Genomic DNA, 25,462 nt, shown 5'->3' on the forward strand with positions numbered 1-25,462 from the left:
TTTCCCATGGGACTGGGGCCCAGATCTGACCCCTGGCTCATTTGGTTGAGGTCCTGACTGTTTTTGTTCCCAGAATCAGGTGGAACGCATAATCAGGTGGTCACAGCTCTTATGTTTCATGACCTGCTACACTTCACTTTCCCTTGTTGATTTGTCCCTGCGTGTCCTTGGGCAGCTTTATGTCATTCCAGGGATAACTATGTAAGAAGTCTTTGGTGACCTGAAATAGCATGGTAAATTAGAACAGCAATAAACTTGAGGGATCCAGACCTGGGTTTAAATCTTAGCCTCAGCGACATGTTATTGGGAAGTCAGTTATCTGCTGTATGACTTAGGTTTCCTCATTGGTAAAATAGGGATATGAGCTTTTAGGGTGATCATTAGAATTAAAGTTGATATCCTATGTGGATATGTCTGCTGCTGCTGCTGCTGAGTCACTTCAGTCGTGTCCGACTGTGTGACCCCTTAGACGGAAGCCCACCAGGCTCCCCCGTCCCTGGCATTCTCCAGGCAAGAACACTGGAGTGGGTTGCCATTTCCTTCTCCAATGTGTGAAAGTGAAAAGTGAAAGTGAAGTCGCTCAGTTGTGTCCGACCCTTAGCGATCCCACAGACTGCAGCCTACCAGGCTCCTCCATCCATGGGATTTTCTAGGCAAGAGTACTGGAGTGGCTTGCCATTGCCTTCTCCGGTGGATATGTCTAGCACCATGTTTAAGCTAAAGTAGATGCTCAATAAATTTACTTTCTATTACCTTCCAAAAGTAAAGAGGGAATCCATATATCTAGAAAAAAAAGCAAACCCAAGTTAACTTTTGCATCAGACAACATTCAAGCTCAGGTTCTCACACTACTGTGGACTGAGATTCAGGTGGCATTGCTGGAACTCACCAAAGCTGATGGAATCATGCATGGCTTCATCAGTGTTGATTGCAACTCATATAAGCAGCATAGTATCATTCAGAAGGAGTTGCACTCCATACACTTTTGTTTATTTATCTATGTATATTTGTTCTAAAAATATTTACTTTTACATGCTATAGTTTGTCTTGTTTTTGTAGGATGCATGATTGTCTGTGCTTGGGAATCTTAAGAAACAAAATATGTTTTTATACATCTATAGTAATTAAAACATACGCTAAGTACCAGGGAATGCAATCATGGGTTTCATCACTGCTGAAGACATAGTGTAATGGAACAGGAAAACTTCCTGTAATGCTTGAGAAAGCCTGATCACAATTCACTGCTTGGAGGACCAAGTAACCGCTGTCATATATAACCAACAATCCCTGAAACACTGAACATGAAGTTTTGAGCTTTACATATTGGCGTTAACCTGAAAATAGCTGCCTGCTAATTTACACTCATTTTTGTGATATTTAAAGAAGAGAGGCATAATCTAATCACTGAGACTGGAGACTGGCACAGTTCCATTTGCAGTTAGTTTAGCAAGTGTGTCTGATTATTCTTCTATGTACTTCATGTTTTGAACAAGATATTTTTTAATTATATTGAAACAGATAGCATGCTGTTTCTGAAATGGGCCTTTCATGAACTGAGAAAGAAAAATAATCATTTAATTTGAATTGTAAATAATTTCTCAAGTTGATCCACATTCTTGTCTTAATCAAGATTATGCATTCTTGGTATAAGTGCCAGAGAACTAGAATGAATATTCTGATCTTAGGAATGGGATTTTTGAGATTTTTGTTAATAGTTAACTATATTTTCAGGGTGGTATATCAACTACAGGTATGTTATAAAATCTAAGTTTTCTCTCCATTTTCTTATCAGTCTGAAACACGCACATTAGATTCAATTCTCAAGTCTTGAGTAAAAATGTCTTGTATGTTTGTCACAAAGTAAAGACATTTCCTGCAGGGACCTTTCCCCCCAGGTCTCTCTACCTCAAAGATAGAGACAGGAAGACCAGAGAAAGCCAATGAAGAAGCAGTGTGGATGAAATGCCAGATCATGATTTATATCCACTCAAATATATTAATACTAGTATATTTCAACACAGGAAGTATCTTCAGTGGATTCGCTCTGCATTCTTTGCTGTAATTCAACTTCATCTTTAAATGCTGCTAATCAGAGAGAGGTTAGGTATTAATTAAAGGATGGTCAGAGCTGGATGGAGAAGGCAATGGCAAGCCACTCCAGTACTCTTGCCTAGAAAATCCCATGGATGGAGGAGCCTGGTAGGCTGCAGTCTGTGGGGTCGCTCAGGGTCGGACACGACTGAGCGACTTCACTTTCTCTTTTCACTTTCACACATTGGAGAAGGAAATGGCAACCCACTCCAGTGTTCTTGCCTGGAGAATCCCAGGGACGGCGGAGCCTGGTCGGCTGCTGTCTATGGGGTCGCACAGAGTCGGACACGACTGAAGTGACTTAGCAGCAGCAGCAGCAGCAGAGCTGGATGGGAGGTGAGCTACTGCTGACAATTCTCCTCTTGTTGTGGATAATTCTCCCTCAAAAATGTTTCTGCCATTGATAATTATGATAAAGAAAAAAAAAAGATAAATTAGGATGCTTCTCAAAGGCTCTGCTAGTATTAAAATGTGTTTGTAGAGTTAAATTTTAGAATAGTTCAGTTCAGTCACTCAGTCATGTCTGACTCTGCGACCTCATGGACTGCAGCATGTCAGGATTCCCTGTCCATCACCAACTTCCAGAGCTTACTCAAACTCAGGTCTATTGAGTCGGTGATGCCATCCAGCCATCTCAACCTTTGTCATCCCCTTCTCCTCCCACCTTCAATCTTTCCCAGAATCAAGGTCTTTTCTGATCAGTCAGTTCTTCACTTCAGGTAGCCAAGTATTGAAGTTTCAGCTTCAGCATCAATCTTTCCAGTTAATATTCAGGACTGATTTCCTTTATGATTGACTGGTTGGCTCCCCTCGCAGTCCAAGGGACTCTCAACAGTCTTCTTCAACACCACAGCTCAAAAGCATCTGTTTTTTTGTGCTCAGCTTTCTTTATAGTCCAACTCTCACATCCATACATGACTACTAGAAAATCCAAAGCTTTGACTATATGGACCTTTGTTGGCAAAGTAATGTCTCTGCTTTTTAATATGCTGTCTAGGTTGGTCATAGTTTTTCTTCCAAAGAGCAAGTGTCTTTTAATTTCATGGCTTCAGTCACCATCTGCAGTGATTTTGGAGCCCAAGAAAATGAAGTCTGTCACTATTTCCACTGCTTCCCCATCTATCTGCCGTGAAGTGATGGAACTGGATACCATAATCTTAGTTTTCTAAATGCTAAGTTTTAAATCAACTTTTCCACTCTCCTCTTTCACTTTCATCAAGAGGCTCTTTAGATCCTCTTCTCTTTCTGCCATATGGGTGGTGTAATCTGCATATCTGAGGTTTTTATATTTCTCCTGCAATCTTGATTCCAGCTTTTGTTTCATCCAGCCTGGCATTTCACATGATGTACTCTGCATATAAGTTAAATAAGCAGGGTGACAATTGTACTCTTTTCTTAATTTGGAACCAGTCTGTTGTTCCATGTCCAGTTCTAACTGTTACTTCCTGACCTGCATACAGATTTCTCAGGAGGCAGGTAAGGTGGTCTGGTTATTCCCATCTCTTTCAGAATTTTCCAGTTTGCTGTGATCCACACAGTTAAAGGCTTTGGCATAGTCAGTAAAGCAAAAGTAGATGTTTTCTTGGAACTCTCTTGCTTTTTTGATGATCCAGTGGATATTGGCAATTTGATCTCTGGTTCTTCTGCCTTTTCTAAAGCCAGCTTGAACATCTGGAAGTTCACAGTTCACGTACTGTTGAAGCCTGGCTTGGAGAATTTTTATCATTAATTTGCTAGCATGTGAGATGAGTGAAATTGTGTGGTAGTTTGAACATTCTTTGGCATTGCTTTCTTTGGGAATGGAATGAAAACTGACCTTTTCCAGTCCTGTGGCCACTGCTGAGTTTTCCAAATTTGCTGGCATATTGAGTGCAGCACTTTCACAGCATCATCTTTCAGGATTTGAAATAGTTCAATTGGAATTCCATTATCTCCACTAGCTTTGTTCATAGTGATGCTTCCTAAGGCCCACCTGACTTTACATTCCAGCATGTCTGGCTCTAGGTGAGTGATCACACCATCATGATTAACTGGGTCATGAAGATCTGTTTTGTTTAGTTTGTCTGTGTATTCTTTCCACCTTTTCTTAATATATTCTGCTTCTGTTAAGTCCATACCATTTCTGTCCTTTATTGTGCCCATCTTTGCATGAAATGTTCCCTTGGTATTTCTAATTTTCTTGGAGCAATCTCTAGTTTTTCCCATTCTATTGTTTTCCTCTATTTCTCTGCATTGATCACTGAGGACAGTTTTCTTATCTCTCCTTGCTATTCTTTGGAGCTCTGCATTCAATTGGGTATATCTTTCCTTTTCTCTTTTGCCTTTGGTTTCTCTTCTTTTCACAACTATTTGTAAGGTCTCCTCAGACAACCGTTTTGCCTTTTTTCATTTCTTTTTCTTGGGGATGGTCTTGATCCCTGTCTCCTGTACAAAGTCACAAACCTCCGTCCATAGTTCATCAGGCACTCTGTCTATCAGATCTATCCCTTGAATCTGTTTGTCACTTCCAATGTATAAGGGATTTGATTTAGGTCATACCTGAACGGTCTAGTGGTTTCCCTTGGTGGCTTCAATTTAAGTCTGAATTTGGCAATGAGGAGTTCATGATCTGAATAGATTCAGATATAATTTATGCCTTATTCATAGAGCTCCATGTATCTCCTCATATGTGCGGTAAAGGGTTTGAGAGAAAAGTTTTAGTGATGAGCAGGGAGTCACACACACACATAAACATATGGACATGTGTGGACATGCCTACAGAGAAAGATACATGATTTGTTTCTGTACAATAGACTTGGTATAGTTTAAGTCCCTAGAGTTAAGATCCCTTCCCTTAAGAAATTAAATATTTTATCATTGTCTATGTGCAAAATACAGTTCAACTTTCTCCCTAAATCCTAAATAGCTTTCTGATATTGAATGATGTGAATAGTCAAGCAACATTAAATTAACCCCACTTCTCTAAATTGTCCAATGAGTTCAAGGGACCTCCTCTTCTGGTGTCCCGCAACACCAGAGTACACTTGAGAGACTGAGTGGGGAAGAGAAGAACATTCCATACAAAAGCAATGGCATGTTTAAAATTGCACCAAGAAATGCAAAGTAGTTCAGAAGAGTACATTCCAAGGGAGAGAAGGATGATGAATTTAGACAAATGGTAAATATCATGATGCATTTTGTAAGCACTGTGAAAGAGTTTGGAAAGCAGTGATATGCATCATTAATCGAAAAGAGGAAAATGTCAGGGACATCTGTACTGAGATTTAGCTTGCTAAAGAGTTGCTGCACAGTCACTGACATATTCCAGTTGGGGCTGCTTGCATTTTGGTCAGGTTGTCATACGTTAAGAAATGCACGTACCACAGATAAGTGATGCTTTGGGTACTCCAGAGCAGTGCTGATCAATACAGCTTCCTGTACCTTTTAGACATAAAACCTGGTAATAAATTCTAGCTGTTTGCAGATTTTCAGTTCACAAATCCATTGAAAACTTAAAATGAGGCTAGTGCAATTAGCAGAGTAATTTCAATGAAGGAAAAATAGATACAGGCTTGTTTGGGATTAAATGCTAGGAAATATGGACTTAATTCCAAAATCCATTCTGCAAATTCAGAATAATGTTAAGAACATGGCCAATGTCAGTGACTGAGGGACACACCAAATCTGAAGAGTGAATGTGTCATGGTTCAAAGGCAGATTCCAGCAGAAACCGGCAAAAGTTAAGAAACACAGACAGCTTGTAGTAAGTCAGGAACATTCTTCTAGACCTGATTGATTGAAGCAGAGTTGTTTTAGAAACACAAGGTGCAGTCCCCACGGGTTGACCTTCATCGATCTTAAAGGAGAAACAGACTGATGTAAACATTGTATTGCTTAGGAAGTGATTAACCAAGAAGAAAACAAAGTAAAAGACACCTGAGGGTCTTTCTTCTTGTGCCTCTAGAATTGTTGGCTGTCCACTGGTAAATATTTCCCACTTCAAAATGGATACCATTATAGATGAAATTTAGTTTGGAACCACGCAGGGTTTCTTTTAAATAAATACTGGTCTCTCTGCCTGCAGAACTCAACTCTAAAATAATTCAGGCAACTGATCAAGAAGAATTGAGATGGCCTGTAGAACTAATTCCTTCACTTCACTGAGTCATAAGTTCCTCAAAAGTAAACTGAGGGAGCAAGTTGGTTCATCTTTCAGAGAGAAAAAGGAGCATGTTTCATTAGCAAGTCAGTACTTTCAGACAAAATCAGACTAAAACCATAAAATAAAGCCAAAGATGCAAGAAATGTATTTTGTTTTTTAGATTTCTTTTTGATGTGGGTTACTTTTAAAAAAGTCTTTATTGACTTTGTTAAATATTGCTTCTTATAATTTGTTACAATTTGGTTTTTTGGCTATGAAGCATGTGGGATCTTAGTTCGCTAAGCAGGGATTGAACCAGGACCCCGTGCATTGGAAGGCAAAGTCTTAACCACTGGACCTCCAAGGAAGTCCCAAGAGATGTATTTTAGAATGAAATTCTGTCCCATAGGGAACTGAACTGATGTAAATTTCATAATTATGCCTCACCCTTCAGATATAATATCTGATAATAAATTCTAGCATGTCATGCTGGTCTTTAAATTTACTCTTTTCCTTTGTAAATACAGTATTAATCATTCTAATTTTAATGTGTTCATAAAATCTAAATGTTAACTATCCATTACATATTTAATTATTTTCACCTTTGTCTTAATTGTATTCTTACCCTGACTTTTTAATCACTACCTTATGCATATTTATATTTTCATTTCTAATCACTTTTAAATAAGAGAAAAATGACAATAAAAATTCAAATAATTTTTCAATACCACTGCTCAAGACAAATTGAGAGATACTATAGCACCTATAGGAAGAGATAGTAAGAAATAAATTTTTACTAGCAGTGTTCTTGCCTGGACAATCCCAGGGACGGGGGAGCCTGGAGGGCTGCCATCTATGGGGTCGCACAGAGTTGGACACAATTGACATGACTTAGCAGCAGCAGCAGCAGCAGCTAATTATTAATCTCCACATTTTGCACAGAAGTCATATAAGGGTGTCAGTGCATAATTCACAAAAATAACAGATGTATTTAAAGACAAATGTATTAAAGCCAAGAGTAACCTCATCTGTTCTCTGTACTTCAGTATCATTAGCATTTAGTTTGAGTTCTAGGACATTCATAGGTGACGGGGAGACATGCCAGTGTACCTTCAGCAGGAATACATATAGGTTAGAAGAGTTGAAGATTGATTGGGCAACACTGGGGTGTGAGGGGCTTCCCTGATAGCTCAGTTGGTAAAGAATCTGCCTGCAATGCAGGAGATCCTGGTTCGATTCCTGGATTGGGAAGATCCTCTGGAGAAGGGATAGGCTACCCACTCCAGTATTCTCATGCTTCTCTTGTGGCTCAGCTGGTAAAGAATCCACCTGCAATGTGGGAGACCTGGGTTCAATCCCTGGGTTGGGAAGATCTCCTGGAGAAGGGAAAGGCTACCCTCTCCAGTATTCAGGCCTGGAGAATTCCGTGGACTGTATAGTCCATGGGGTCGCAAAGAGTTGGACACAACTGAGTGACTTTCATATTCACTTGGTAAAGAATAAAGAAGGAATACCATATTTACTGAGCACCACCTGTACTTAAGGATGAATTTTATCTCCCTCTTCACAACAGCCTGTTCTTTCACTATACGTGTATTTCTTTGACACCTACAGTGTGGCAGGCACTACATTTAGCAGCAACAAGGTTGAACAAGAACAAGCCAGTCTCTGCACTGGTGAAAGTTACATTTCAGTACAGAAAACAAGGAAGTAAACAAACAAAAGCAATGACAAGTTAGGATCAGCACCATGAATGATACAAATGAGCAGAAATAGCAAATAATAAAAGGAAATAACAACAGATAGAAAGATCAAGAAAGACTGCTTTAAGAAAGGATTTTATTGTTAATCAAAGGAATAAATAGAGCTGTCCAAGTAGGAAATAAAAAAAAAAAAAGAGTGGGACAGCAGAAAGAGTGGGGTAACATGTGCAAAGGCCCTGGGATATGAAAGATCCTTACTACTGAGTTGGAGGCAAGAGGTGAAATAGAAAAATCATTAGGTTATTGGTGGCAATCCAGCTGAGAGATGCTTCTCCTACATTAGGAGTATTAAAGATGAAAGGATGTAGACAGTTTCAAGATGTATTTTGGAGGTAGAGATATATTTTGTGTTAGTACTTGCCATATTTATTTATTAATATCCCCCACATAACAGATGATAAAATAGCTTTAAAGAATAAAAATCAAACTCTTATAGCAACTTCAGGATGAAGTTAAATACATTGCCTTCTCTAAAACCCTTTCCACTGCATCTCACTTTTCACTTTGTTACTGCAGGGTCAGTGTAGGTTTTATAGAGTCCTGGGGGTAGAAGACTTTGCCAGTCAAATGATTTTGAATTAGACTATGCTTTGATAACCTGGACAGCTTACAGATTTCTGGTTCATAAATCCATAACTTCATTTCATCTGAAAGGGGCATCAAATTCCACCAGTACAAAATGTTAAAATACCCATATTTCTTCCAGATCTGTATCAATTCTGAACCATATACTGTTCTTACCATAAGTCTAAATTGGGTAATTTGAGTGATCAACCTGTTTTTTCAACTTTGCTAAAAATACACATCTCTGCCTGTATTTAAAATGACTGGTTGCTGATATCTCCTGCCTCACCAAGTCAACACATTGATAAGGCTTGAAACAAGCAGGCTTGAGTTCAAAAGCTAAACTCAAAAAGACCTTGCTCTTAATAAACTCAGTACTTCAGCAGTTTTTTTTTTCCATTTTTATTCTATATTTATTGTGGAGAATTTGCTCACCAGTACTTTCATCTCTTCTTTTTTGGTACATAATAGGCTTGTATTTCGTCACCTTCTTGGGTTGACTTGGCATACTCCTTGCTCTGGAAGTAGTTAGGAGCCACTATTTAATTCTCTCTTCCCCCATTACAGGGTCTGGTGATATTTGAAGCCTTTGCTAGCCCAGGGGTCTGGGCAGGAGGACCTGAAGCTGTCTCCGTACCTGACCCTCAGCAGACATGTGGTCTGAGGGCAAAAGAACTTGATTGTTTTAAGACACTAAGATTTAGAGGTTTACTGTTGTTGCTGCTCAACTGAAACTCCATCACCTCCACTAGCTTTGTTCGTAGTGATGCTTTCTAAGGCCCACTTGACTTCACATTCCAAGATGTCTGGCTCTAGGTCAGTGATCACACCATCTTGATTATCTTGATCATGAAGGTCTTTTTTGTACAGTTCTGTGTATTCTTGCCACCTCTTCTTAGTATCTTCTGCTTCTGTTAGGTCCATACCTTTTCTGCCCTTTATCGAGCCCATCTTTGCATGAAATGTTCCCTCGGAATCTCTAATTTTCTTGAAAAGATCTCTTATTTTTCCTATTCTGTTGTTTTCCTCTATTTCTTTGCATTGATCGCTGAGGAAGGCTTTCTTATCTCTCCTTGCTATTCTTTGGAGCTCTGCATTTAGATGTTTATATCTTTCCTCTTCTCCTTTGCTTTTCACTTCTCTTCTTTTCACAGCTATTTGTAAGTCCTCCTCAGACAGCCATTTTGCTTTTTTGCATTTCTTTTCCATTGGGATGGTCTTGGTCCTTGTCTCCTGTACAATGTCACGAACCTCTGTCCATAGTTCATCAGGCATTCATTCTATCTATCAGATCTAGTCCCTTAAATCTATTTCTCACTTCCACTGTATAATCATAAGGGATTTGATTTAGGTCATATCTGAATGGTCTAGTGGTTTTCCCTACTTTCTTCAATTTAAGTCTGAATATGGCTATAAGGAGCTAGTGGAGGTGATGGAATTCCAGGTGAGCTATTTCAAATCTTGAAAGATGATGCTGTGAAAGTGCTGCACTCAATATGCCAGCAAATTTGGAAAACTCAGCAGTAGCCACAGGACTGCAAAAGGTCAGTCTTCATTCCAATCCCAAAGAAAGGCAATGCCAAAGAATGCTCGAACTACCACACAATTGCACTCATCTCACACGCTAGTAAAGTCATGCTCAAAATTCTCCAAGCCAGGCTTCAACAATATGTGAACCATGAACTTCCAGGTGTTCAAGCAGGTTTTAGAAAAGGCAGAGGCACCAGAGATCAAATTGCCAACATCCGCTGGATCATGGAGAAAGTAAAAGAGTTCCAGAAAAATATCTATTTCTGCTTGATTGACTATGCCAAAGCCTTTGACTGTGTGGATCACAATAAACTGTGGAACATTCTGAAAGAGATGGGAATCTCAGACCACCTGACCTGCCTCTTGAGAAACCTGTATGCAGGTCAGGAAGCAACAGTTAGAACTGGACATGGAACAACAGACTGGTTCCAAATAGGAAAAGGAGTACGTCAAGGCTGTATACTGTCACCCTGCTTATTTAACTTATATACAGAGTACATCATGAGGAACGCTGGGCTGGAAGAAGCACAAGCTGGAATCAAGATTGCCAGGAGAAATATAAATACCTCAGATATGCAGATGACACCACCCTTATGGCAGAAAGTGAAGAGGAATTCAAAAGCCTCTTGATGAAAGTGAAGGAGGAGAGTGAAAAGGTTGGCTTGAAGCTCAAGATTCAGAAAACTAAGATCATGTCATCTGGTTTCATCACTTCATGGGAAATAGATGGGGAAAGAGTGGAAATAGTGTCAGACTTTATTTTTGGGGGCTCCAAAATCACTGCAGATGCTGATTGCAGCCATGAAATTAAAAGACGCTTACTCCTTGGAAGGAAAGTTGTGACCAACCTAGATAGTATATTAAAAAGCAGAGACATTACTTTGCCAACAAAGGTCCGTCTAGTCAAGGCTATGGTTTTTCCCGTGGTCATGTATGGATGTGAGAGTTGGACTGGGAAGAAAGCTGATCGCCGAAGAATTGATGCTTTTGAACTATGGTGTTGGAGAAGACTCTTGAGAGTCCCTTGGACTGCAAGGAGATCCAACCAGTCCATTCTGGAGGAGATCAGTCCTGGGTGTTCATTGGAAGGACTGATGCTAAAGCTGAAACTCCAATACTTTAGCCACCTCATGCGAAAAGTTGACTCACTGGAAAAGACTCTGATTCTGGGAGGGATTGGGGGTGGGAGGAGAAGGGGACGACAGAGAATGAGATGGCTGGATGGCATCACTGACTCGATGGACATGAGTTTGAGTGAACTCCGGGAGCTGGTGATGGACAGGGAGACCTGGCGTGCTGTGATTCATGGGGTTGCAAAGAGTCAGACACTACTGAGCGACTGAACTGACTGACTGCTGTTGCTGCTGCTGCTACACAACCTCATGTCCTTGACATAAGTTCCTTCATGTTCTTGACGTGAAGGAAAATACAAATTTCCAAATCAGAGAATCATGACTGATGGTAGAGTTTGCAGAAAATGAGAAGGTTTGGGTTGAAATGGACCTGGTTTTAAGCCAGTCTCTTACTCACTCTCTGAGCCTTCTTTTACTCTGCTGTTAAAGAGAGATAATAGCATAATTGTTCTATGACAATTTAACTTATCAAGTGCCCATAAAGATGCCAAACCATAGATGATATTCAATATAAATAGCTATTTTTGTGAGGGGTAGGGCTTCCCTAGTGGCTCAGATGGTGAAGAATCCACCTGCAACGTGAGAGATTTGGGTTCAATCCTTTGGTTGGGAAGATCCCCTGGAGGAAGGCATGGCAACTCACTCCAGTATTCTTGCCTGGAGAATCCCCATGGACAGAAGAGCCTGGTGGGCTACAGTCCGTGGTGTCAGACACCACTGACTGACTAAGCACAGCACAATGGTAAATTGACTAGCAATCAAAAAGGGAATATCTATGTAGGTAGGACTGAATCTGAAGAGGATGCAAAAATGAGGGATGGGGGGGGATTGTCATTTATCCCTTCACTTCTGCTTTCTTCCCCTCCATGTAAACTTCTTCCTAGTCATGAGTATGCCCTTCCTTCTTCTCTGTGTAACTTAATGCTTTCTTTGCCTTCTTCCAACCCCTCCGCTACAAACTGCTCCCAGAAAAGTCTGTATCACTCATTAAACTATGCATTAACATAGCTGCATTTTAATAGGAAATAACTTGAGTTAATGGACCAAAGCTCTAACATGGCATTCATCTCATGGCATTCAGGTGAAGGGAAGCGAGGTAACTTTCAGCCAAACTCAGGATGCCAAAGAGGATTCCTCAGGCTTGTTAGATTCACTATGCTGGGTAGGTGTCCTGTGTAGTCTTTCAAGAAGACTTTGATAAGGCTTCCACTTATGAGACTGTCCAGAATCTGCTGGGAAATTACCATGATAATTTGGCAGTATCTCCCACGGGCTCAGAAGTAGGGAATGGCAGTACTAGTGCTGTGTGTTTGTGTGTCTGCATGGCTTGAAAATGTACAATGCCTTTATGTGTTATCTGCACATTAAACCTCAGTGCAATCCTGCAAAAAGGCATTAGATTATCATGGAAACTTTTTAAATCATTTACCAAATTCACATAGATGGGAAGCAAAAGAATATATATCTAAGACCATTAGCTCTGATTTCAAGTGTGATACACTTTCTCCTTTTCACTATCATAGTTTTCTTTCCTGCCTGGGAGGAGCAAATTTGATAACATTTCTTGACTTTAATAGCACAGCAGCATGAAATGCAGATATCTCTCACTAGTCATATAATTGGGAATGTGAAATTTTGCTTTCTACATTTATAAAATAACTGAAAAACAGAAAGATGGCACATGAGGGTTAAAAAAACTATAAATATGCTCTTGAAAATAAAATTAAGGTAATGATGTATCCTGTATGGCCATGTATTCTGGTTAAGAATAATACTCATGGTTTCAGAGAAATCCATTTCTTCCTATGTGAATGATAAGAAAAGGAAATGAAGAAGGATGTTAAATTTTTGAGTCCCATCATTTCTTAAAGAAACTATAGTTATTTCCTAGTGGCTAATATAGTTTATAATATTCTATCTCTTCTCAATTTTAAACACTGGAAACATCTAGGAAGATACAATGAAGACACAGGATTTATAGTCAGACAAATCTGGATTTCAACACTGGTTTGATCATGTGAAGTTATAGATGTTGGAAAAATAAGGTAATTAAGTCATAATGTAGAGAAGGGCCTAAAATGGAAGTTTTTCATCTCTAAAATGGAAGTTTGCATTAACAATCCCATAGGATGTTAGTACTATATGATATAGTGAATAGAAAGCATTTATATACTTGTAACTTTTAGAAACTGCTACTTTTGTTTTCCCTTTGCATCATATATATTCACATTATTCTCTGATTCCTATTCCGAAAAACATACAGTCAAGATTTTATTAACTTAAGAGGTATTAGATGGAAGGCAGGAAGGAAGGGAAGGAGGGAGCAAGAAAGGGAGGAAGGAGAGAAGGGAGGGAGCAAGGGAAGGAATGAAAGAAAAATCCCTAATAAGAAAAACAATTCAAAAGTTATGTGGAGATACTTTCTTTCTCTTGATGATCTGATACTGTTCTATCAGCAGAGATTGGAAGGTCCTGTGGAAAATTCTGAAAGAGATGGGAATCCCAGACCACCTGACCTGCCTTTTGAGAAACCTGTATGCAGGTCAGGAAGCAACAGTTAGAACTGGACATGGAACAACAGACTGGTTCCAAATAGGAAAAGGAGTATGTCAAGGTTGTATATTGTCATCCTGCTTATTTAACTTATATGTAGAGTACATCATGAGGAATGCTGGGCTGGAAGAAGTACAAGTTGGAGTCAAGATTGCCGGGAGAAATATCAATAACCTCAAATATGCAGATGACACCACCCTTATGGCAGAAAGTGAAGAGGAACTCAAAAGCCTCTTGATGAAAGTGAAGGAGGAGAGTGAAAAAGTTGGCTTAAAGCTCAAGATTCAGAAAACTAAGATCATGGCATCTGGTCCCATCACTTCATGGGAAATAGATGGGGAAACAGTGGAAACAGTGTCAGACTTTATTTTTGGGGGCTCCAAAATCACTGTGGATGCTAATTGCAGCCATGAAATTAAAAGACGCTTACTCCTTGGAAGGAAAGTTATGAGCAACCTAGATAGCATATTAAAAAGCAGAGACATTACCTTGCCAACCAAGTTCCATCTAGTCAAGGCTATGGTTTTACCCGTGGTCATGTATGGATGTGAGAGTTGGACTGTGAAGAAAGCTGAGTGCTGAAGAATTGATGCTTTTGAACTTTGGTTTTGGAGAAGACTCTTGAGAGTCCCTTGGACTGCAAGCAGATCCAACCAGTCCATCCTACAGGAGATCAGTCCTGGGTGTTCATTGGAAGGACTGATGCTGAAGCTGAAACTCCAATACTTTGGCCACCTCATGACTCATTGGAAAAGTCTCTGATGCTGGGAGGGATTGGGGGCAGGAGGAGAAGGGGACAACAGAGGATGAGATGGCTGGATGGCATCACCGACTGGATGGACATGAGTTTGGGTGAATTCCACGAGTTGGTGATGGACAGGAAGGCCTGAAGTGCTGTGATTCATAGGATTGCAAAGAGTCAGACACGACTGAGGGGCTGAAGTGAACTGAACTGAACTGAGAATTTCTCTGTCCTTCACCTCTTTCCCCAGTAGAAACATAAGTGTTGTAAGACCTTTTAGTAGCACTTTTGATAATATCACTAGAAATTGGTCATTTGTTCCTAAAGAAGAACCTTTTGCTTGAAAGACTTTTGCCCTGTTTGATTTTATCACTTATTCTTGGGTGAAATTGTTACAGAAATTCATCTCAGAACCACTAATCTCATCACTATACCCTATTTTACATTTATCTTTTAGACAACTGACCAGACATCTAATGCAAGGCTATGAGACAAAGGAATTTTCCAGTATCAGTCTAGGACTGGTCTTAGCTGAATTTTTCCTATTATGCCATTTCAGGTAGCTATTGCCACCGTCACCTAACAGGAGAACTTCTACAGGTTTCGGTAATTATCTCTACCATAAGGAAGGCTTAGTTGCTCGTACAGTTTCAGGGTGTGAAATGTGAAATTGTTAAGTATACAATGAGTGTTGTCAAATGAATCTAATCATGCAGTCCCTCTATTTCCAGCAATCATTAGTGTATAGACAGATACCCTGAGTAATTACGGGCATTTACAATGAGGTTTTACTGAGGAGCCATTTCAAGAAAATGACTTGTTCAGCTCTGTACCAGATTAGTAATAGCCGGGTGTTGGCAAAATCTCCCACCATGACTATGAAAACATAGCAAGAAGTGTTGATACAAAAAGAACTCTAGAAATACGTTGAAAGTTTCATTATTTTTCCAAAAACAATTGCATCACTTCCCAGAAACATAAGTACATGTATTTTCAATCACTGTTTTTCTTCTTTTAAAACTATTTGGGGGTGTACATAAATACAATGGTGAAATGAAAAAGTACTGCCAGTGGAGTTTTACTGGCATAACCTTTAAATCAATCTAACCCATTAGATTAACACTGAACAATGTTCCATGTGATCATGAATAGCTTTCAGAGGTGTCCAGAGCACCCACATGATGTGTTGTCAACAATTGACACTCAACCCAAAATGAGACTTCAATGAGCAGATAAAGCAGAAATACAACTGTTTGTCATGTTCTTTTGAAGGTTTGTGTACAGGCATGAAATCATAAATAAAAATCCCCAAATTAGCAACCTGACTCAAGAAGGCGATCACTGGACATACCATTACCTTCTGGGTTCATACCTGTTTGAATGCCCACTTAGTCAAATGACTTTGTAAATCCTTAATTATCCTCTTTTAAATGAGTAACATCTGGTCTCCCTTCGGACTTCAGCATCTTGATGAGTGTATTATTGCTCTGATTCGGAAATTACCAGAGTAAAATGTTACTATTCAAAGCAGTGAGATCAATCTGAGCTGGTAACATAAGTGCAAGAATTCTTACAACTTCCCACTCTTCCCAGAATAAATAGAGCAATTTGATTTTAATTTGATCATTTAAACCTGGTACAAACACAAAATCTTTCCCACCACAGGTTTTATGACCTTTATACTGTTTATTTATGGGGAAAACTTCCAGATATTTCAGTATCAGAAATATGATCACTTTTGAATTGTCTTTCATAATTGGAGCCAGGGCTGGCATGTGTCAGTGAGATTTTTAGTCCATTCCTAAACCCATTAAATTCCCAAAGCAACATCATTCAGGAGTTGTGATCTTGGAGTTTAGATACAACTTCCTCCCTATATCAGCCAACCATTCCATTATGGTTGAACTGTTCATCTTGCCCCAGTCAAATCCATATGGTGAAGTCCTAACCCCTAGTGCTTCACAATGTGACCTTATTTGAAAATAGGGCCATTTTCAGAGGCCATTAGTTAAGATGAAGTCTTGCTGGAATAGAATAGGCCTCTAATCCAATAGGACTCATATTTTTAAAAACAGAGAAATTTAGACATGAGACATACACACAAGGAGAATGCTATGTGGGGTGAAGTGTCTATAAGTCAAATGATGTCAAAGATTGCCAGCAAACCACCAGAAATTAGGAGAGTAGCATGGATCAGAATCTCCCTCACCATCCATGGGGGAAACCAAACCTTCCAACTCCTTAATGTTGGGCTTCCATCCTCCAAAACCATGAGAGAAATTCTAATGTTTAAGCTGCTCTGTCTGTGGTACTTTAGTATGGCAGCCCTAGCAAACTAATACAACTTCTTCACTGTTGTGATTCTCTTATCTCTGTTCCTATATGTTAAATGAGAACATTTGCACATTAACAATGTTCCTAGTTAGCCTTCAAAATGATATATATATTTTTTAAAGACAATATCTTTCAGCATTGCCTTGGCCTTCCAGAAGGTGAAAAAAGATGAGACTTAGAAGAGAGAATAAGACAGTTTGTTATCTGATTATACCTTTCTTTCAAAAAAATATCATAGCAACTGGCTGGTACATACTAACACTGAAAAACATTTTGATAAAAGTGTGAGCCTCAATCATAAATAATTAGAGCCAAATGGGTAGTCAGCCAATGTTTTTATGGGGAAAGTTAAGCAACAGAAGGATTTCACATAGGAAAATAAATAATGAAGTATATTTGTGATCAGGAAAGAGAGAAGGGCATGACCCTGATCAATTGGAAACCAAAAAGGAATCCACAAGATCAAACTGCTCTTTAGAAAATATGAAAGGAGTGATGTCAAGGGAAAAGCAGCAATCAGCACCAGGACTGAAGTCATGACTTACCTAGTCATAGGAGAATCTGGGTTAGGTGAGTTTCCTAAACTACATACACTCCCAACTTCCGGCTCTCTGGGCCACGTTTGACATACAGAGTTCTCAAACTTTAGCATGCACGAGAATCACCCAGAGGGCTTCTAAAACACAGATTACTGGGCTCCAGGCTTGAGGTTTCTGATTCAGGGCCAGATCAGTTCAGTTCAGTTCAGTTCAGTTCATTCGCTCAGTCGTGTCCGACTCTTTGCGACCCCATGAATCACAACACGCCAGGCCTTCCTGTCCATCACCAACTCCCAGAGTTCACTCAAGCTCATGTCCATTGAGTCGGTGATGCCATCCAGCCATCTCATTCTCTGTCGTCCCCTTCTCCTCCCGCCCCCAATCCCTCCCAGCATCAGAGTCTTTTCCAGTGAGTCAACTTTTCGCATGAGGTGGCCAAAGTATTGGAGTTTCAGCTTTAGCATCAGTCCTTCCAATGAACACCCAGGATTGATCTCCTTTATGGGGCCATATAATTTGCATTTCTAATAAATTCTCTAATAATGCTAATGTATTGGTCTGGGGATATACTTTGAGAAACAGTTCAGTTCAGTCGCACAGTAGACTTCATCAATGTTGTCACATCTGCCTGATGAGAAGAATAACCTAGAAGAAGTTTATTTTAAAAATACAAAATCCTAGGTCTCATGCCAGAATTTCAGACTCAACCTCCAGGGAAGGGACTGATATTTTTATTTTAATAAAATAAACTTAGAGTGGTTAGTATGATTGGGTAAGTTTGAGAAACACTGCACCAAATCTCCTTGAATTCCCTTTTAGGGTCTGTCATTTTCCCACATGGTACCAATGGGTAGGGTTTGAAATATGGCAGTAGTTGCAAGATAAATTAAGAGTAGCACAATCACTGGGTTCTGTAATCTTAATCTACTAGACCTATGGGCCAGCCATAGAACTGCACTCCTCTTCATGAACAGATGCCCTGAGAGGCAATCTTCATTAACACCAATCATACTCTGATAGCAGATGTGGAGGGTGACTAATGGGCCTAAGAATCAGGACAGGGGCTACTGGGGTAATTCAGATGGGAAATGATGGAGGCATAGATTTAAAACATGGCATTGATGATGAAAAGACAGAATTGAGAAATACTGGTAGAATTAACAGAACATGAAAGAAGGTTAGCTATATAAAAAGAAGGTTAATTCAATCTTTTTTTCCACTTTTTTTAGTCTTATTAAATATATACTACCACATTTTCCCTACTCTCTCTTAATCTTAGTTTTACACTTATTTATTTTGCTTGAATATCTATTTCTATTCTTTACCAGCAGAAGCAGTAGTCTCTCTCACCACCACCACAACAATCAGCAAGTGTTAATATTTATGGAGTATGTATTACTAAATCATACTTTGTCTAGTCTTGTAACAAATTTACATCCCTTTGTTTTAATCCTGCATTTCTATTGGTAGTCTCCTTTTGGTTTAACTCTGTATTTTAAAGGGCACTGTGGCTTTTTCGTGTGCAATCTCTTCTGCCCTTCCTATGCCATAGTATTTTAGTGCTTACTACTTAAGTTCTCATGTTTTCTATGAATACCTGCATTTCAATTATAAGTTAACTAAACTGTTAAAAACCATAATCAGCAGCCACTAACTTTCTTTCAGAAATCAACTAATGATGGTTATTCATTTTCTACAGCTCTGGTATACTTATTTCAAAACAGAGAACACTATGCTGCTGCTGCTAAGTCACTTCAGTCGTGTCCGACTCTGTGTGACCCCATAGACGGCAGCCTACCAGGCTCCCCCGCCCCTGGGATTCTCCAGGCAAGAACACTGGAGTGGGTCGCCATTTCCTTCTCCAATGTGTGAAAGTGAAAAGTGAAGGTGAAGTTGCTCAGTCATGTCCGACTCTTAGCGACCCCATGGACTGCAGCCCACCAGGCTCCTCCGTCCATGGGACTTTCCAGGCAAGAGTACTGGAGTGGCTTGCCATTGCCTTCTCCAAGAGAACACTATACTTTCCTCAAAAAAAATCATAAAATGAAAATTTTCTACTGCCCTCATAAGTGAAAATTATGTTCAAATTCTAAGTGTAGTAAAATTCAGCTCCTATACCAAGATAAGAAATAACTTAGCTAACTAAAGACAGGTTAGTTTTATACGTAGATTTCTATTTAGCTCACTTTTTTTCTAACATTAATTGCCCTATTCTCTACAAATATTTGCAGTCGTTTTCTTCAAAAAGTCTGAAGAAGACTCTTTGCACTACTCAGACTTAAAGACTGATCAAAAGAGCACAACGTCAAAGAGGAAAAGTAAATAAAGAATCAACTGTCAGCTAAATGCCACCCTTCCCCATACCAAGCACACCAAGTGTTTCAGGCATTACTAATATAGATTGCAGTCAGGCCACTTAGACTCTCCATCAAGCTTTTATTGAACAATTTATTTGTGTTCAGCACAGTGCTGGGCTCTGTAGGTACAAGAAATATATAAAACAGAGGTCCTTCCCATAAGGGGTTTACAGTATGGTTGAGAATTTAAAAAATAAAAGCTGCAAAAACTCTTAAAAATGCACATTGTTCAAATTATTTTCACATAAAGTACTTCAGATAATGACAATAAAATGAAATCTTAGAATGTGAATAAAACAGAGAAACACTTTAATCTATGGGATAAGCCTAGACATATTCTGAATTAAAATATTCAGTAAAGGCCTGGATTCATGAAAAACATAAGCACAAATATTTTTAAGACAACCATTAAACATCTAAGTATTCATAGTCATTAATTAAAAGCATATCAAGCTAAGCATATTTTATTCAGATCCTTAAGGTGCCTGAATAATAGCAATAATCTTAGCAATAGACTTTTAAATGTGCTTCCAACTACTGAAGAGACTGAAAACATTTTTGCTCTCTTAAGTACCTTATACGGTTTTCTTATAACCTGGTTTTCATTATTTATTGAATTTTTGAAAGTCATTCTTGTAGACACTAAAAATGTAGATCAATTCAACACTGTTGGAATTTTCATATATTTCATGGATCACAGTTCACTTGTAAGATACATATACAAATTTACAGGCTTCCCAGGTGGCACTAGTGATAACACCCTGCCTGCCAGTGCAGGAGACATTAAGTGACGTGGGCTTGATCCTTGGGTTGGGAAGATCCAGAGTCAAGACCCAGGTCTATACTGTCCACTTTTAAAGCATATTAATATCATATACATTTTGTATAAGTATTTCATTGCTTTACAATAGTTACTATAATTGCGATAAAATTGTAGATCAAGCACTATTTTCTACATGTAATGTTATTTTGGCAGAGTTCCAAAGAGATTTATTTTATTTTGAGGTTTAGTTCTGTCTTCAATTATACGATTATGAGAACTCTTGTTTATTGAGGAAAATACAGAAAATGTAGATGAAGACACTTGTTAAAAATCAGTATGTGTTACTGAATCATGATCCAGAGTATCTGAGAACATATGTTACAGAGGTTATTATCTCAGGTGAATTTAGCATGCAATGTATACATTTCTGTGGATTAAAGATAGAAGTCTCAAAAGTACTTTATACTGATATATATTGTCTCTACATCAGATTTCAGACTAACTGGACAAAGATATTCTTAATTGTATGCACAATATCTTTACCAAATAATCATTATTTTATCAAGTTTTTCCTATTAAACTTTCACATATAGAGTTTTAATAAACATTATCATATTAAACTGCATGTGATTATTCTGCCTGTATTTAGCATTTTTAAATCAGAAAGTTTAACATGAAATTTCCTAAGGCAAACAATAGCATGGAAACAAAGGGCTTCCTATCACATTCACTTAAATTTACAACAGCTAGTATCACACATGAATGTTACCTTTGCTGAGAGTTTACGATATAAGCATTTTTTGTGGTGTCAAATACTGTACTAGTGGTATGAGACCCATGAAGAAAATATAAGAAAAGTGTCCTGTCCACCATGAAATAGAATTTTGTTAAGGGAAAAAGACACGCATAATGAAAATATTTAAGGAATAATATAGTAATTATCAAAATGAGCATACATGTTCAGAGGTGGAGAGAGAGGTAAGAAAATAACAAGGACACAGTAGTCCTCCCTTATCCTTAGAGAATATGGTCCAAGACCCTAGTGCATACTTGAAACTGCAGATAGTACTGAACCCCACACATACTTATATATATACTATGCTTTTTTCCTGTACATATGTACCTGTTTTAAAATTTTAATATACAAATTAGGTACAGTAAGAGATTAATAATGATAACCAATAATAAAATAAAACAATTTATAACACTATGCTATAATAAAAGTTAGTGAATGTGGTCTCTCTTGCTCTCTCTAAATTACTCATTTACAAATTTACTGCCTTTTCCACTTTAACTAAGCACTGATGACACACTGTGGCTGTAACTTTTGCAGTTTGAGGTGTGTCAGCAAAACTAGCACAAATTTTTTTCCTTCTTCACAATTTCAAAAATAGACTTCTTTTTACACAGATTTTTTGCAACTTCAGCATATTTTTTTTTTCCTTTTTTTATTAAACAGAGAACTTTCACTTAAAGGAAGTACTTTACAGCTTCTTCTCTTTGGCATATCCGAATGACTAGCATCAGTACTCTTGGGCTTTGGAACCTTTGTTAAGTATGAAACATATTAAATGTTTGAAGAACAAACCCTGCAAAACCTCAGTGGTGGATTTGATAACTAAGTAGACTACCACATGACTAATGAATAGGATATGCTGGACAAAGGGATGATTCATACCCCAGGTGAAATAGAGCGGGACCCTAGGAGATTTTATCAGGCTACTCAGAATGGCATGCAATTTCAACACTTATTAATTTATTTCTGAAATCTTCCATTTAATATTTTCAGTCTGTGTTTGACCAACTAAAATTGTGAGTAACGAGGGGCTTCTGTACTTAAATTGTCCAAAGGCTAAGGACAAGATGTGTTTCAAACATGTGACAGATGAGTAGGTTTTGTGTGGGCAAAAATAATAACCATGAAGTATTAGAATCAAAAAGAATAACATCCAGGGATTTGAAGTTGGTTCTGCCCATGATATTTCAACCCACATGGTCAGGGAGCCAGTTTATAGTTGAAATTGAAGACTTGTATTATACAATTGGAGGTAAGTCTAGATCAAGAATTAATCACAGTTAATACTTATTGAGTACATATTGTGTTGCATTCATTTTACATACCTTATCAAAATAACCTCACAGTAAGTATTATAGTCTTTAGTTTATAGATTAATTCATTGAGACTCAAGTTCATAGAGCTAATGAATGGCACAGCCAGATTTAAATCCAAATTTAATCCCAGAACCCATGATTTTATTACTAGATCACACTGTCTTATAAATGAAATATCATTACAACAATTCTCACATCACACTGTGCTGTAGCAAAAACAATAAACCTGGAATAAAAAAGCCTAAACTTGCATCTGAAATCTTACTTACATTAGCTAAGTGACATTGGGCAAGCCCTCTGTAAACCTTACCCTCTTTTGTAAAAATAAAATAGTAAATAGATGACAGACAAACATGGCTAGATGATGGACAGACGGAGGTAACAGGAGTATAAACGGCCCTATGATGGTTGGCAAATTCTACTTGCTCAGTAAAACATGTTGAATTTAAACCTGAATAAAGGGATGTGTACAGCATGTTTTGTGCTAGTTACCTAGGGCCATTTCAATACAAGTTTGAGTGAAAATAATAACAGTTTATAGATAATTCACAATTGGTTCAACCACACCAAAGGGATGATTCAACTATTTTGGTTTCATTTCACTGACAGAAATGACAGTCACAATGTCAGATCCTACTGCTAAACTGCTGATACTATAGGATCATCTCTTTCCAAGATATCCTTGTAGATGGCAGCATGGCCCTTGCTATCGCACACAACAATGAACAGGTGTTGAATTAGGTGAATTGGGAGAGGGAAAAGAAGGAGGAAGAAAGAGGACAGAAAAATAAGAGAAAGAAATGTTGGTTGAATTTATGGGTAGAAAAAGGCAATTATAGGGCTTCCCTGGTAGCTCAGCTGGTGAAGAATCCACCTGCAATGCAGAAGACCCTGGTTCAATTCCTGGGTCAGGAAGATCCCCTGGAGAAGGGATAGGCTACCCACTCCAGTATCTTTGGGCTTCCCTGGTGGCTCAGTCAGTAAAGAATCTGCCGCAATGCAGGAGATCTGGATTCGAACCCTGGGTTGGGAAGATCAATCCCTGGGTTGGAGGAGGGCATGGCAACCCGTTCCAGTATTCTTGTCTGGAGAATCCCCAAGGACAGAGCAGCCTGGTGGGCTGCAGTCCATGGGGTTGCAAACAGCTGGACATGACTGAGCGACAAAGCACAGCACAACGGCAATTATTGCTTGGGAAATCCTATGGATGGAGAAGCCTGGTGGGCTACAATCCATGGGGTCACAAAAAGACAAAATTTAGTAACTGAGCATGCACACACAAGGGCACATCAGATAAGAAATAGTAGATGACTCAAAGTATTTTTTTAAAGTTCACAGAATTTCTTATTTCACACAAACCAGATCTTTTTATTACACAAAAGAAGTATCAAAACTTGGTATTTTATATCACTTATTAATTTTGCCTTTTGTATGCCACCCAAGAAGAAATTGTAAGAAATGCTGAATTGCTAGGAGTGAATCAGAAGCTATACTTGGATTTTTTTTTAATGCTCCAACTCAGTAGTTAATCACTTAGCTTCATTATTATTTTCTACAACATTTCAAGAGCGCCTTTAGCTGTATCACAGCTTTCATTCTTCAAAGACAGAAAAATGATAATTAAGCTGGTTACTGCGTACCTGAATGATACATAACCACAATATAGATTTAGGACTTTTAGTTCCCAGCTTAGCACAGAAGAACGCAACATCTCCAAAACACTAATTGGGCTTCCCTGGTGGCTCAGAGGTTAAAGCATCTACCTCCAATGCGGGAGACCCGGGTTCGATCCCTGGGTCGGGAAGATCACCTGGAAAAGGAAATGGGAACCCACTCCAGTATTCTTGCCTGGAGAATCCCATGGACAGAGAAGCCTGATAGGCTACAGTCCACGGGGTCACATAGAGTCGGACACGACTGAGCCACGGAACGGAACGAACGGAAAACACTAATTACACATTTTACATAAACATCTTTGGTCATGGTATCTTCCTGCCTTCCTTTGGCATCCTTTTCTATCTTGTGGAGTTTATGTATTGTTAACTGAATTCTCGCTCTCAATAAGTTGACTTTTCACTGACAAGTTTGTACTGATTTTTCAAATTCATTGTAAAATCAAAACTACAACAAAAATGTAAAGATAGCCACATCAGTTGAGATTCACATAAAGGTTTAAAGTTGGGGGAAAGTCTGGGGAGATGGGGTTTTCTTTTTCTCATTTTTTCACAGTCCCCATCTGTGCAATCTTGCCCAACTTCTTAAATGTAATAATATCCAGTCCAAGAAGCTGACTGAATACTTAAAGACATAGATTATAGTAATAAACTTGGTCTCAGTGAATATTACTGACAAGAAAAAGACATTAAAAATATTTAAAAGATGAAAAAGAAGAAATAATCCAAGTCAAAACATAAAATTCTTCTCAGGTGGGAAGAAACAAACTCAGGGACAGCAATTGCAATAAAAAGTCCAGCTTCATTCTTTGATTATCTGTTAGAATAGAAAGAAAAAGTATAATAAGCATGGATAGGGATACACTTTGTATGGTGCGAGGATTAAGGTGTAAGTAAGAAACATAATGTCTTAGACGTCAAATCATTCTTGTTTGAAATAGTCACATCTGCATTTTATAAATAAAAGCAATGTAAATAATTTTGGATTTGGGATCACCTAAAAGCCTCCGGATTATTTAGAATGCTTTTATTCTGAGTAATTTTTCTGGTTTCCAAAATTGTAATCCAGAAGAATAACAAATTGAAAAGCTGTATCAATTGTACATACATCAAATGGTCAAATAATCTTGCCTTAAAAACAAACCCTAATCAGTATATAACTATACCCTAAAAACATATAAGGAGAGT

General features: G+C 38.5%; 1 protein-coding gene across 2 annotated transcripts in view; it reads right to left on the bottom strand.

The window, feature by feature from the left end:
- Nucleotides 1–19,085: 19,085 nt before the first annotated feature.
- PTGER3 (prostaglandin E receptor 3) overlaps nt 19,086–25,462 on the bottom strand; it is a 96,940-nt gene continuing 90,563 nt past the window's right edge. The window contains exon 5 of one of the 2 annotated variants that reach the window (XM_055402059.2): nt 19,086–25,091. In XM_055402059.2, coding sequence (XP_055258034.1) covers nt 25,088–25,091 — 4 coding nt within the window. In that variant the 3' untranslated portion in view covers nt 19,086–25,087. The remainder of the gene's footprint in view (nt 25,092–25,462) is intronic. The other variant, XM_055402057.2, reaches the window with a different exon arrangement.

This window comes from Moschus berezovskii, chromosome 4 (genome assembly GCF_049115385.1).
Source record: "Moschus berezovskii isolate FMDL1 chromosome 4, NW_MosBer_1.0, whole genome shotgun sequence".
Taxonomy (NCBI): Eukaryota; Metazoa; Chordata; class Mammalia; order Artiodactyla; family Moschidae; genus Moschus; species Moschus berezovskii.